The following is a 14,636-nucleotide window of genomic DNA, read 5'->3' as shown; positions in this document are numbered from 1 at the left end:
AATAGAAAACTTGATAAATTAACTCTGTAAAGCTTTAATAATGCTCCACATCACTTGTGTATAAAAAAAAATCAATAATCGGTGTAAGTTTTAAAATTGCTTCAATGAGTTGTAAGAGGTAAAAACCAACTTGAAACKTCTTAAGAAATATTGCCACACATCTAACGGCAACATTTATTACCATCAAGCACTTAACAAGTCTTTAATTAACAATTTACACCAAATTATTGAAGACCACCTTAACCCAATAATAATAAAAGTGCTCTTTTGACTAACCTGCAACGAAGGATCATTTTGGAATATTTGTAATATATCATCCATATCGCCGGGAATATCGCCAGGGAATTGGTCAAAGCTCTCCAATGCTGGATACATGCCGGTAGCGGTTATGACGCCAGCACCTGTGGCACCATCGACATCTACACATGCAGATGAATAATATTCAGCTAAAATTTGCACCTATAGTTGACACACATTTTCAACACTTACCATGCCCGACCACCTTGACAGCATTTGCAATGTCAGCGGCAGCATTTGCAACATCGGCTGCTGCGGCGGCGGCTGCTGCTGCAGTACACTGCTGCAAGGTGCTGAACGCTGTGTTGCCGGAAGCTGTTTTGAAATTAGCAATTGGCGGAAAGACGTGCACCAAATCGGTTGGAAAGTCTTGACGGAAATCACAAAGTGCCTGAGACAATTCGTCGCTTTTATAGGCGACATTCGAAAGTATTAAATTTTCAAGCGCTTGCGGTTGACGATGAGCGCTCTTAGCACGTTTCGCATTGCTTAATGCCATATCATCGTCATCCTCATCATCGTCTTCGTCTTCTTCATCCTCTTCCTCATCTTCTTCGTCTTCTTCGCCACCAATCACATGCTTCCTTATCTCTATGCTCTCGTCATCGTGCAATGTCATTGTCATATCAATATCCTCCTCACAATTGCCATCCACATCTCCTTCCAATTCTTCATCCTCTCCATCTTCTTCATCATCTTCGAGCACTTCTTCAATATCATCACCTTCTCCATCACCATCACCCTCTTCTTCACCATCCGCCTCACCGCCTTCATCGTAAGCATGTTGCTCCAACATATCATGCGCAGCAGCGGACTGATCGGCTTCAACAGTGCCATCTTCATCGTCTTCAGCTACGCCATATTCATCCATGTGCAATGCATTTTCATCAGCATTGTTTGCATCACCGGTCATAGCAACATGCTCGAGTAACATATTGGGTGCGGCAGCTGCTGCAGCGGTGACCAACGTTGCAAGATTCTTCATTTCAGCAACGCTCTCGCCATCCGGCTCAACATCCAATTCCACTTCCTCCTCCAACACAGAAATGCCATCTTCGCTGTAGATTTCCTGTTGTTGCTGTTTATTATCTGGCAGTGGTGGTGGTGGAGTTTCGGTTGGTGACTTCGGTTGGTCATCGAAGAAGCGTGGCATATCGTACAACTGGTAACGTTCCTTCAAATACTCTTGCTGTTCGGCGGCGCTCATACCGCAGACGGTTGCCAACGCGGCTGACGCAGCATCGTCGCCCACATTGCGCGATTGCATTGCTTGGAACGCTTGCAAAATGGTGGAGGTAACTTCATGCTGCTGCTGTTGTTGTTGCTGTTGTTGTTGTTGTTGTTGTTGTTGTTGTTGTTGCTGATGTTGGTGGTGACCTTCGGCGCCGATAGCTGGCATGTGCAGTTGTTCTTGCATAAACGTTGCTGCTGCGACTGCTGCATTGGAAGGAGACGCCAAAGGAGAAGCTGGAGAGTTATTCAATGCAATCGCGTTATCGCTACCACTACTCAAATCTAAACCGCTTGACAGTTGTTGTTGCTGCTGTTGCTGTTGTTGTTGTTGTGCGGCAAACGCCATTTGTGTCATGATAACCTGCTTTGTCTGCAGGCTCGGTTTGATTTCGTTGGTTAGAAGTAACGGCTGTGAATTGGTACAAGCGTTGAGGTTAAGGTAAATGAACAGACCGAGTATTCGGAAATTTGAAATAGACATAATCAAAGCTAAAATTGGTTTGCACTTCGGTGGAGATTTTCGAATTAAATGTAGGTGAGATCGGATATAGTTTTATACATACATAATAACCTAACCTCAATTCTAACAATTATTCTAATTTAATACTAAATAAAATGTTCATAATATTTTCACTATAGCATATAGCCGCTATTCAAAATGAACAAACTGAGATAAAGATTTTTTAACCTCTTTCATGCTAAGGAAATCAACCGTGAAAAGTATTTTAACTTCAGTGCAGTGCGAAGTTAGCATTTTTTAAATTTATCTTTATTTATCGTATACATTAAAGAATGCTCACCAATTTATTRTAAATGGATACCATCTGATTTTGTTGTAGTACCGGCGATTGTGGAAATACAGTTTTACGGAATTTGTTATCCTTTTTCGATACAGGTTTAGCTTTTGGTCGATCACTTATAGCTGTGCTCTGTGACACTTCCGATGGAGTTGTGATTTGGGTGCTCTTTTGATTCAAATTGTTATTGGTATTTTTATTGGTAAAATTGCGATTATTTTGTATACTGTTTACAGCTGACATAGCCTCCAAAGCGGCAACAGCTAGACCACTATTTTTGTATTGCTGTGTGTTCAACATAGTTTTAGTTGGATCTTGTTGCTGTTGCTGCTGCTGTTGTTGTTGGTGTTGACGCAGTTCTGTTGCTGCATCGGCAACAGCGCTGGCATCCAGTAACTCAATCATCATATTATCCGATGGCATGTTAAGCATTTGTTGAGATTGGTTGCCGTTGCCGGCATTGCCAGTTAGAAAAATCGAAGTCATTTCGTTATCGCCCAAAGCACTCACACCTGCATTAGAAAAATATAAATAAAATACATACATAAATACAATAAAGTCAACTTACCCGAAGYAGCATTGCTAGCCATGGCCTCCACGCCCTCGACACCAGTCAAGTCCATATAATTAACAGGTGGCAAGGCATTTGCTGTTACAACYGACTTGTTCTCAATACCAATCTATAAGATTTGGGAAAAAAATTTTCATAAAAATTTTCGTTTATATTAAATTTGATTTAATTTCAAGTACTACCTTGTGGAATTCGGGCTTGAAGAAGCAACGACGCATRAAACAACGGTTTTGTTGTCCATCTGCTTCACCACCAACTGCTACAATGGACCCACCACTTCCGTCATCGCCCAGCGGTTGCGAGCGCACCTCGTCCGGCTGCTGTTCCTGCTGCTGCATTTGCTCCAGCTGCTGTTGGTGTTGCTGCTGTTCAAGTGCGATATTAGCCAAATTGGGCGTTGGTAGGTTAAGCTCGAAAGGCGCTGGTGGCTGGCGATTCTTACGCGATGCATTGCTACTCTTCGACTTCATTGTGGGCTGCACTGAGTGTGGCTGCAATTGTGGTTGCAATTGGAATTGTGGTTGTTGCAGCGATTGTTGTTGTGTTACAACACCGCCCACTGGCGGAGCTGGCGGTGCCTTTTGTGGTGGTGTCAAAGCATTTATGTGCGTCATGTCTAGTTCGAAATGTTTACGCTGTGCATTGTTACTGTGACCGGGTAGAGGTGGTTGCTGTTGTTGTTGCTGCTGCTGTTGTTGTGGTGGTTGTGAGAGTTGCTCACGGCCCAATGTGAGGCCCTGTTCGAAACCGGTTTGCAAATGAAAGAGGCGCGACTTGGCAATTAAAGCCTCTTGCTGCTGTGCGCTTAACGAGTTGATGTCGATGGCAGCGAACTCCTCGCTATTTGCATCACCGGCCGAATTTAATGGCAAATGTTCTTCGGTGTAGGCGACCGCTGTGACAACATTATTGTTGTTCGTGCCGTTGGTGGTGGTCATTGTATTGGTGCTAAATTGTTGCTGATGAAATTGCTGTTGCTGATTCGAAACACGCATAGCTTCCGACACCTGTAAACCGGGCGGGGCACTCAACTGCTGCAACTGTTGTTGCAATTGTTTGTGTTGTTGCGGATTTACGAAGCGTAAGGTGTTATTTATATTCACTGGGCCGGCAGTAGAGGCAGCATTGGCCGCGGCGGCTGCAGCTGCTGCTGCCGATTGCAGTTCGTTCTGGTGATTTTGCACGAATAACGGATATTTGAAGAGTAATTCCACACAGCGGGTGTGCCCACCTTTAGCGGCCTCAATCAACATGGTGCTGTTGTCTTTTAACTTATGAAAAGGATCAGCGCCACTCTTCAACAATAACTCAACTACGGCCTGATGGCCTCCCGCACAGGCTAAGGAAAGTGGGGTATGGTCGTTGCTGCTGCTCGGCTTATTGACATCGGCGCCCTTTTGTATAAGGTATTTTACAGTACATAAGTGACCGGCACGACTTGCCTTCATTAGCGGTGTACGACCGCCTTCGGATTCGTGTTCCAATTCGGCGCCATACCTTAATAACACCTCGGCTGCGTCTGTGTGTCCATTTTCGCAGGCATGTGTTAGTGCCGTGTCACCTGTCTGTGTKACTGCATGGACATTAGCCTTATTCTCCAGTAGGTAGCGTACCAAATCGGTGTGACCCTCTTGCGCTGCCTCCATTAGCGGAGTGGAAGCACCCAGTTCAATGTTGGCTCCTTCTTTAATTAGAAATTCGACAACCTCACTGAAGCCTCCACAACAAGCGAGTGTAAGTGCGGTYTCTTGAGTCTCTTCTGTAGTGGCATTGATCTCTGCGCCTTTGCTCAAGAGTAGTGCTACCATATCTTCGTGACCCTCTCGTGCAGCCTCCATAAGTGGTGTATAGCCTTCGTCGTTTACCTCCTCAATATTAGCGCCACGCTCGATTAATAAAGTGGCCAATTCGACGTGACCGCCACAAGCAGCTAAAGTCAGTGGAGACTCAAACGAATCGGTTGGCATATTCACTTGAGCTCCCGAATCTAAAAGCAGACGCGCTACTTCGACATGACCATCCATTGATGCTTCCATAAGAGCGGTGTGCATTTCGTCGGTCTTGTGTTCCTGATCGGCGCCGGCTTGTAATAGAAAACGCACCATATTCAGGTGACCCTTATAACAAGCCAGCGTTAGTGCGCTTTCTTTGAATTCGTTCGAGTGTGTATTAATACCAGCACCATGATCCAAAAGTACCTATAAATAATATGATTAGTCTTTTAAGTTTTGACACATGAAATTAATCATTATAAATATTATTTCTTCCAACATCAAATAAGATCAAAATAGTTCATTGACTCCCTTTGCACTGAGTACAATTCGCAATTTTTGATTAGTAACTCAATCTCAAAAGAAAATGGATCAGTGCTAAGGCATTGATAACTTGTCTCAAATCTCGGATTATCATCATTTGTTCTCCGCAAAAATTATGTGTTATTGCTTTTATTTAGATGCTTACCTTAGCCACTTCGACATGACCGGCTGATGCTGCTTCCATCAATGGTGTATGTCCATTTTCATTTTGTTCCTCGACATTCGCACCATGCTTTAGTAGCTCCTTAACTACTTCCACATGACCGCCAGCACAAGCGAACATTAACGGTGTATTTCCAGTGGCGCAATGGGCATTCACATCAGCATTGTGACTTATCAGTAGTTTGACGATTTCTACATGACCAGCGGAGGCTGCTTCCATTAAAGGTGTGCAATCCTTTTGGCCCTTGTCTTCTACTTGAGCTGCCTGCATGGCGAGTAGCACTTGCGCCAGCTCGTAATAACCAGCTGAGCAGGCCATCGACAGTAAGGATTCGCCGTCATCAGTGGATTCGCTAATGTTCATAGTATTTTTACTTAGCAATCGGCGGACGGTCGGAACGTCGTTGTCGGTGCAGGCGGCAATGAGAGTTTGAGAGAAAATTCTGCAGAAGAAACGGGTGTATTATTTTTCAACAGATTTTTATGGTTGAGAAAAGTATACATACGTTTTTTCGCGTGGGGTGTTGCCGCTCCGCATTTTGGTCAAAGCCTGTTTAGTCTCATCGATGGCGTGGGTGGCATGACGTAACACAGGTGGCTTCTCACCTAAAATATTTAAAAACAATATACATATATGCAATGCCGGTCAATTTTTCTTTTTACCTTCGTAGTGTGCGCAGTTATTACCTTCCAGCAAAAAATCGCCAGTCGTTTCATTCGGATCCTGAATTTCTTCGTCTTCATCCTCCTCTTCCTCTGTGGAGCCAACCGAGAAATTGCCACTCACTTCATTTGGCGGATCCTCGTCTTCTTCTTCGTCCTCTTCGCCCTCTTCCTCATCATCATCTTCATCCTCGTTGTCTTCCTCAGATTCGTTTTCCTCTTCATGACCACAACTATCAGCATCAGATTCTGGGATGTCATCCTTAAAATAATATTAAGAATAATATATTACTGATTTTTAAATTCTAAAGAATACGTTTTAGAAAGAACATTTCATTTCAAATTCTAAAGATAATGTTTTAGAAAAAACGAAACACAAGCACTAAGRAATTATTACGTTAAGTATTTTCTACTTTAAAAAAGTACAAAAAAAAAATAATTAAAGCAAAGTCATAATTTAGATTAATGTAAATGTTATTGAATGATGAACTAAAGCAGTGGACGCGCGCATCCTTGTGTCTTTGGCCACCAACATGAAAATCTTCTAGGCGTTATTCCAGCCGATGTCCACTGTTAATAAGCCAATGAGTACCACAATGGCGGTTTGGCGTTCTCAATATGTTTACCTAGATATGGAGATGTTAATAAAATCTTTTGTTTAGTCAGTATTTACTAAGAAAAACCGAAAAATGTGCCAAGGCGTTTGATTAGGATATTAAGCTTTGTTATGCAACCATTGTCGTAACAGAAAGTTGTACAATTTTTGATTGCAGAGGTAGTTCTAGGTTAAAAATGCAAAAAACGCGAAACTTACCAGAAGATCTGGCCTTAGACACAAGCATGCCAAAAGGATCTATAAAAAGAAGAATGAAAGTAAAATATCAACAAAAATTAAATGAAACAGATGGGGATAAGTTATGCAGATCGATCGAAGAAAAAAATTTAGCGGACAATTACTACCGCATACCACTGCTCGCAAGCAGGTTAGAATTCGAAATGTTGATGATGATATATAGTACATATACATACACATACGTATGCATGTGTATGAAGGCATATTTGCAGTCAAAGCCATCAAAATGATTACAGAAGTGAATATAATTGAAAGAAAAGTAAAATTTCCCCAAGATGAAAAAGTCGAAATAATGAATTTTTGTAGGCCGTCTTGTTATGTTGCACAGCCGTGGCTTTGGAAATGTATGTCCGATTGTCGGGAATAAAATCATACAAGGAACACTTTAATATATTCAAATATCCAAGTAGTTTACGTGTAATGCCTTTTACTGCATTTGATTTACTTAAAACATTTGAATCTGCGCTAAAACATTTGGATCATAGCTAACGAGAATAAGATTAAATTTATTGTTGAGAACAAGCAATGAAAACTCTTCTTTTATTAAAATCTTTTAACTATTAGGAAACCTAACCTAGCATAAGTATCCTGCATTATATTTTATCATTTTTTTTCTTATTTACTACTTTATTATTATTATTTGTAGGGGAACCGAAAACGTGCGCTTCGTCAGTTCTGCATCCGTTCCCGTTTTTTACGGTCCACCATTTTAAAGACTTCGTACATTGCCGTTGTTTGATCAAAGAGTCACACAGAATTTTTACGAATGCAATTAGCAGTTACAGACACACAGCGAAAATTACACCGAAAAAAATAAATGCACGATTTCACAGAACTGGTCACATTGCCCAAACAATGCAGCGCCGATGATGATAATAATGATGAAGCTGRCGTTTGCAGTCACCGTCGCCGTCGACGATGACAGCAACATCAACTAAAGATGCAAAGCCGACACATTTACTTTACTATGGACCGGAATGGATTGAAAATGGAATGGAATGAGTTTTGCAGCGATTATTGGTATATGCTTTGCGCACTCGTTTCTTTGCCAATTTCTCTTTTAATAACATATATATTTATATACATATATGTTCCCTACTTATGATTCTCTGATTTCGATATTAATTATTGTTTCTTTTTATCACACGATTCGCATATTTGACATTATGCTTTCATTTTACATTTCTCGAATTCTATTTTATACACTTTGCTGCCTTATACCAAGCCCAAAAAAGAAGTAAATAAAACAAACAAAAAAGATTAAATGAAAAAAAGTCGAATGGCCATCCATTCGTTTTCTTTCGGAAATTGGTTTATTTTGGGGGTTCGTTGGTCTGTCTGTGGCAGCTTGTTTGTTTGTTAGCCATTGTCAGATGGTTGGAGAATTGGAAGAATTGTATGAATCATCAGCAACAAATTAAGGCGAAGCTCAACACTTCTCAGCTGCTTTGAAAATCATTGCCGGAACTTCATACTTTGCGCATACATCGTGAGCAAAGTTCAAACATTTTGTTAAATACTCATGGATGTAGTACATACAAATGTATGTAGATGCATATGTATGTAAATAGCAATTATGTTATATTTTCATTGCTACTCATGAACCCATATGTACATGTGTATATTTATACCGATATATATTGTTGAGTATTCATACTAGGTATAGCAGTTGTATGCGCTTTGCACGTTTTTCTGGTATTTAACCTTCAAAAAAGCGAAAAAATCAATTTCCAAAGAAATTTCACTATAACGTCAATGTTGTTCGTTTGAAAGTGCATTTACCCAACTTTCTGTTTACTAATTTACATCTTTGCTGGTTTGATATTTCAACAAGTTTTAGTATTTGTAAATCAGTAGGATGTTTTGATTATACATATGCATTTCAATAAATATATGTATGTACGTAGATGCATTATGTGTGCGTAAAAAAATACATGTAGTGATATTTATGAAAAATAGGGGGCATTCCAAAGTAGTTGGGCACTTATCATTTCATGCCTTTAAATAAAACAAAAAACAAGACAAAATAGCGTCATTGTCGATGGCACTACTCCCGCGTGTTAATATGCTTTATTGATTATGCAGCAATTGTGAACTTTCCAAATTATGAAGCAAAGTGTTCACAAAAATGCTGACTATTCATTTACCCCTAATCACTGGGTTAGTATCAATCTCAGGAACAAAAATTCCTAACCTCAAAATCCCCTATCTTACGACCTCAAAAGTCCCAATTTCCCAATTAGCTGGAGAAATTTTAAATAATGTATAGTACCTGCATATGTATTTTTGGATGGTTATATTGATTTTTATGAATAATTTCGAAATGAATATTCCGAAGAAAAATCGGATCCGTATCGATCTTCGATACTAATGATTCCTAACTACTAGCTGAAGAAAATATAAATGAATTATGAAATAATGTTTGTTTAATGTGGCGAAGGGTATACGATAAAGAACTCGACTTAATTGGATATAGTTACAGATATTCCCATGAAATGATAAGATTAAAAAATTATCTCCAATATTTTAAATATTTCATGCCTATCATCTGTCATGATAACTGAACTGACTGATAGTATATTTATGTATGCACATACACTCCAATTTACACTCTCTCAAGCTGATCCAACTATTTACTAACACAAAGTCAACAAATAATAAAACTTCAACCGACTGAACGACCATTTGACTAAAAAAAAAAAGGCGAAACTAACCAAAAATCTCTACTAATCAACAATATACAATAAATTTTTTCCTCTTTGCACGCGCAATCGGTATTCACTCGCTGCCAGCAGGGGCAAAAATGTGGAAAACTTAATTTAAGCAACGTGTTTTGAGTTTGTAACAATAATGAAAAAGCAAAGGAAACGATGGCAATACTGCACAAGCAACAAAAACCACATCACAGTTAAATAAATAAAACGCAAATATATACTATGTGTGTACACTTTAACTTTATGCAGTCCATACAATTGAAGGTAGGTAAAATCATTTAATTTATGAATTTATATGTATTGTAATCTATAGCAGAGGAGACGACGACTTCAAAACAATGACAACAGAAACAGCGACGACGGAATTACATACATTTTTRCATGCGACATTATGCGGATACATACATATGTACATACAAGCATAGTCGGTATGTATTTTCAATTCCGATCTAACGACAATAATGATGACGATAGCTAAAATAATAAAATACACTGCGRGAATGTCGCTACGAAGGGGAAGGAAAAACAAACCTGCAAAAGTATCAAAATTATTAAAGATGATAATGACAATGTGACGATAATAGCAACGGCGATGGATGAAAAGAACTATGATCAATAACCGCAATAAGGGCGACTAGACACAACACTGTGTTTGTTGTACAGAAACCTACATAGTGTGTACAAACATACACATAGATGTACGTGTATGTGTGTATTTACACAAAAACTCTACTTATTTGTACAAATATTAAACTTAGAGATCATAGAGTCAGTCAGTCGTTTTGGTAGTACGAGGTTGTACTTACATACAAATACACAACAAGAAATTATTATGACAACAGCGCTGAGCGTTGTGGCGTTTTTGTACGAATCATTGACCTCAATAGCAGTGGATTTTAGAGAGAACTGCTTCTTAATCAAATGCAAATAAACGAATATTCTTAGAATTATTCATACTAAAATTTATTACTAAATCTTGAAAAGTATTTCAATTGCTTTACTTGATACGACCTGAAAGATTATTCATTCCCTTATATTTATGAACAAAATTAATTAAATATAAATTTTGAAGAAGTCCAAGGGTTATGGATATGCACATGGTGAGTCAATTAAAATAATAATACTTCATTAATGCTAAACAAAGAAACTGGGCAATTGGAGTTTTCAATTGTAATGACAAAACGAATCGAATTTCAATAGTCCCATTTCAAATATGTCACGATGTTTTCGTTGGCTCTGAATAACACTGACCTTACTTGTTTTTGTGGGAACACTTATACACATGTCCCTGTACATCTGTATTTAATTTTTCAGGTAGTGCAATATGCACCCAATAGCAGGCACACGCGCTCTGCCAATGATGAGTAATATGATGATGATGACGATAATGATGTTGAAAGTAAAGGGAAGCGAAAATCGATTGATTGAAGCTATGTTAGGGGACAAAATGGAGATCTGTGTAAAATAAACAGTAAACGCCACATATAAAACATACACATGGTTATACTATATACATAAATATATGTACGTATCTACGTTTGAGGGCCGATGACTAAACTTTTAACAACTGAGCCAAACTATATTGTTTATTCCATCACCATAGTCAAGTTATAAGCTGCATAAACTACTAGAAAAGCGAACATATTGTCATTTCACAACATTTTCAACTTTATCAACGATCAACGATTTTTTTTTTTTTTTAAACAAAATTGCAATTTATAGTTCAAATATGCAGATTTGTTTAGAAATATAATGAACATGAATTTAATGAAAATTATTGAGTGAATGTATCTTAATAACTTACCGATTCTGAAACTGACTCTTCGTCAGATTCGGATAGATCTGGTGGTTGGCGGGATAGTTCCGTATCTGTATCCGAATTTTCGCTGGGCCGCTTATGACGTGTATCAGACGAGGCCAACGACAAATTGGACGATGTTGACGATGAAGCGGAACGAGAATTTCCAGCTATGACGGTGGGTATACCAACAGCTGCAGCAGCATCAGCAGCTGAAGCTTTCAGTTTTTGCTTAATAGCTGCTACTGCTCCGACACGTGAAGATGGTCCAGCATTGTTATTGCCGGTACTACCGTTTCCGCCATTGCTRCCATTGCTTTTTGTGGGAGCTGTGGCATTCTGCGACGTGTTCACTAGTAATGACAGGGGATTTGTTTTTATTTGGTAAATTTTTGCTTTTGCCGATGCAGTTGTAGAAACAGCCACAGTTGAAGCATTGTTAGCGGACTTTTTATTTAAGGATCCTAATGCTTTACCGTTGCTACTGCCGCCGGCTGGATTAAAGGACGTTGTTGTATTGGCAGGTGCATTCGAGACTATTGCAGGAATAGACGACGGATTAGAGGTGACGGTATTATTACTAGATCCAGTACCGCTATCAGTACCAACTCCCGTACTTGTGATTGTTGACGCTGGATCAGRTGTTGTACCACTAACGCAATCGGCCGCAATAGCGTTTGCGTTAGCATTGGCACTGGATGCTGCAACTTTGGCGGCTGCAATTTTTGACATTTTACTGTTGTTCTTTATATTGATGTTAGTACTGCTATTGCCATTAACGGCGGCGGCTGCGGGAACTGCGGAAGCAGAAAAATTATTATTGTTGCATATAAGTGATTTAGTTGTATTAATTTTACTGTTATTATTGTTGGTAGCCGTTTTATTGCTGCCTCCTTCTGGGACAACTGCAGTTATACTTTCGTTACAACTACCAGTATTGACGGGATTAGCGGTCAAGAATTTTTTGTTTCCTCCACCTTGTTGTGTTGCATTCCTTGATAACTTTTTTAAGGAGATGTTGGGTGTAGTAGTTCCAGATGTAACAGCGGCGGCTGCTACAGCTGCTAATTTAAGACTATTGTTATTGCTTTTATTGTTGTTGCTGTTAACGTTAACTGCTTTCTTTATTGATTGCAGGTTCGCTGACTGCTTCAATTTGCTGGCAGTAGACTTTTGAGCTTTAATTGTTGAAGCCACTGTAACTGCTGATGTTGTTGCCGATGCGGGTGTTGTTGTTGTATTATTTATATTAGACACTGACGTTGGTGACGACGTTGTAGTTGTTATAGCAGTAGAACACACACTTAAGTCGTTACTTTTATCATCATTATTCATTTTCCACCTTTTTTTTATATTTTCACTACACTATGCGTATAAGCGTGAATATTAATATTTCACTTTGGTCTGTTATAAATTTTAACACTTTTTGATTCGTTTTAGATGTTATTGTTCCACTTAGATCTATATATTGAAGATTTTCTAATGATATAGAAACGATACACTTAAATTATGTATATACATATGTATAAATTTTCTTAATGTAAATTTTAAAACTACACTGATGAGAAATACGTACTTTGTGTGCTATTGCAGAGCTGTGCAATGAAAAGAAAGAAAAGCATAGTAGAGCAACTTTAGGTCGGCTTATTCTATTCGTTGTTTGTTCCTTTTATTCTAGCCCTAAACGTGTTTACAGTGTTGCCATCAAGAGTTGSTACAAAGCGGAAGGAAATCTTTGCAAGTACAACTTTGCGGAAGACAATTATTAAACATACAAATTTTTGGACAAATACACTTGTGAGATGAAAAATATTTTTGTGGTACTAATAGAAAAAACAAACAATAATATTTTCGAATTCATTATTTGCATTTAAAGCAAAATACTTGTCATATGCAATACTTCTACCAACTTATATTTTTGCTAAGTGGCAACGTTAGTTATCATCGCCATTTCGTCACTTTCTCATTTTCTTTTATAGACTATTCTACCTTGCGTCTTGCACTTTTAAAATTTTCCGTTTTTCCCGACTATCCTCTAAATGGCGAATATTCGTTTTCGCTAAAAGAAATTCCTCGAAGCAGAATTCAAACCAAGAGCAAAAAAATTACGTTTTCCAAACAACAAAGTAGGGGCGTTTACACCGTAAATTGGCAAACTCTAATGTATATAATTAAGTTGTAATTCTCATTGTAGGGCTCTAAAAAACTTTGAACTCTTCTTCTYTTAGAGTTGTAGTTAAAAGTATGCTTAATCTTGTCAAATACAATGACACTTTTTAAACTGCGAAATAACTACAAAAAATTTAAATATKCACCATGGTCTTTTTCCGACTTGTCACTAAATTTTCCCCAAGTAATTAAATATATTCTAGATGACAACTATATATAAACAAAATTATACTACCATATTCAAATGTTTAATCCTCCATGAAAATTATCTAACAAAAGTAAAACATTTGAAATATTAAAGACATCAATTTACATTTTACACGACAACCGAACAATGATCAACCAGCCGAACGGACGAGCCATATGCACCTACCGAGCGAACGATTCACATTTTTCGAGACTTCTCGGAAGCAAAACACAAAGCACAAGCAAAAGAAAAAATGGTCACAAAGTAGAAAACGAATAGCCAGCGGAGCCGTACTCACATCGCCTCACTCATTGCTCCCTATCTATACACACTCATGCACACGTATTTCACATAAGCTAAGTGTGATGAAAATTTTTTCTCGTGAAAGGCAAACTTTTCAAACGAAATTTTCCGATTATATCTTTTATTTACCGCACTGAAATTATGATCAAATAACACTCTGCCACCTTAATTATAGTTTTTCAATAGTTTTATGATTTACCGTTGCGATTTTCTAGCAATTTTTAGCAATTTTCTGCTGCAGCAATATCGTTTTCGGTATCGTTCCGTCACGAACGAACRACAGGCACGAGGAACCATTCGTCCGTTTTAGACAAGAAGAACAAGCAGAAAATAACGAGAGATTATTATTGCCACATGTGACAATTTTTTTTTAAGAACTTTGCTCAAATCATAATTATGTAAATTTATTTTTAAATAATTCTCAATTGTATAATTAAATATATTTTTAAAAATGAAATTTCTAATTGCACAACTAAACATAAAAAATTTGCATGATTTGTTAATTAACATCATCAAGCATATATAATGGGAATGGTATGACATTAAATCATAATTATGTAAATTTATTTTTAAA

General features: G+C 38.2%; 1 protein-coding gene across 9 annotated transcripts in view; it reads right to left on the bottom strand.

The window, feature by feature from the left end:
* The window catches only part of LOC108974117 (ankyrin repeat and KH domain-containing protein mask), a 26,057-nt gene extending 11,720 nt beyond the window's left edge, over positions 1-14,337 (bottom strand). For 4 of the 9 annotated variants that reach the window (XM_018941756.1, XM_018941761.1, XM_018941763.1 and 1 more), the window contains exons 1-11: positions 14,192-14,337; positions 11,410-12,882; positions 6,853-6,891; positions 6,039-6,300; positions 5,882-5,981; positions 5,359-5,818; positions 3,081-5,096; positions 2,896-3,007; positions 2,331-2,839; positions 490-1,939; positions 277-419 (exon numbers count right to left, since the gene is read on the bottom strand). In XM_018941756.1, coding sequence (XP_018797301.1) covers positions 277-419; positions 490-1,939; positions 2,331-2,839; positions 2,896-3,007; positions 3,081-5,096; positions 5,359-5,818; positions 5,882-5,981; positions 6,039-6,300; positions 6,853-6,891; positions 11,410-12,738 — 6,420 coding nt within the window. In that variant the 5' untranslated portion in view covers positions 12,739-12,882; positions 14,192-14,337. Of the gene's footprint in view, positions 1-276; positions 420-489; positions 1,940-2,330; positions 2,840-2,895; positions 3,008-3,080; positions 5,097-5,358; positions 5,819-5,881; positions 5,982-6,038; positions 6,301-6,852; positions 6,892-11,409; positions 12,883-12,979; positions 12,999-14,191 lie in introns of those variants that run through there. The other 5 variants (XM_018941762.1, XM_018941758.1, XM_018941760.1 and 2 more) reach the window with 5 other exon arrangements.
* Between the last annotated feature and the right edge of the window lie 299 nt (positions 14,338-14,636).

The sequence above is a fragment of the Bactrocera latifrons genome, unplaced genomic scaffold (assembly GCF_001853355.1).
Source record: "Bactrocera latifrons isolate USDA-ARS-PBARC rearing strain unplaced genomic scaffold, ASM185335v1 scaffold_53, whole genome shotgun sequence".
Classification (NCBI taxonomy): domain Eukaryota; kingdom Metazoa; phylum Arthropoda; class Insecta; order Diptera; family Tephritidae; genus Bactrocera; species Bactrocera latifrons.
The sequence above is the reverse complement of the archived record's forward strand: the minus strand, read 5'-3'. Positions and strand labels throughout refer to the sequence as shown.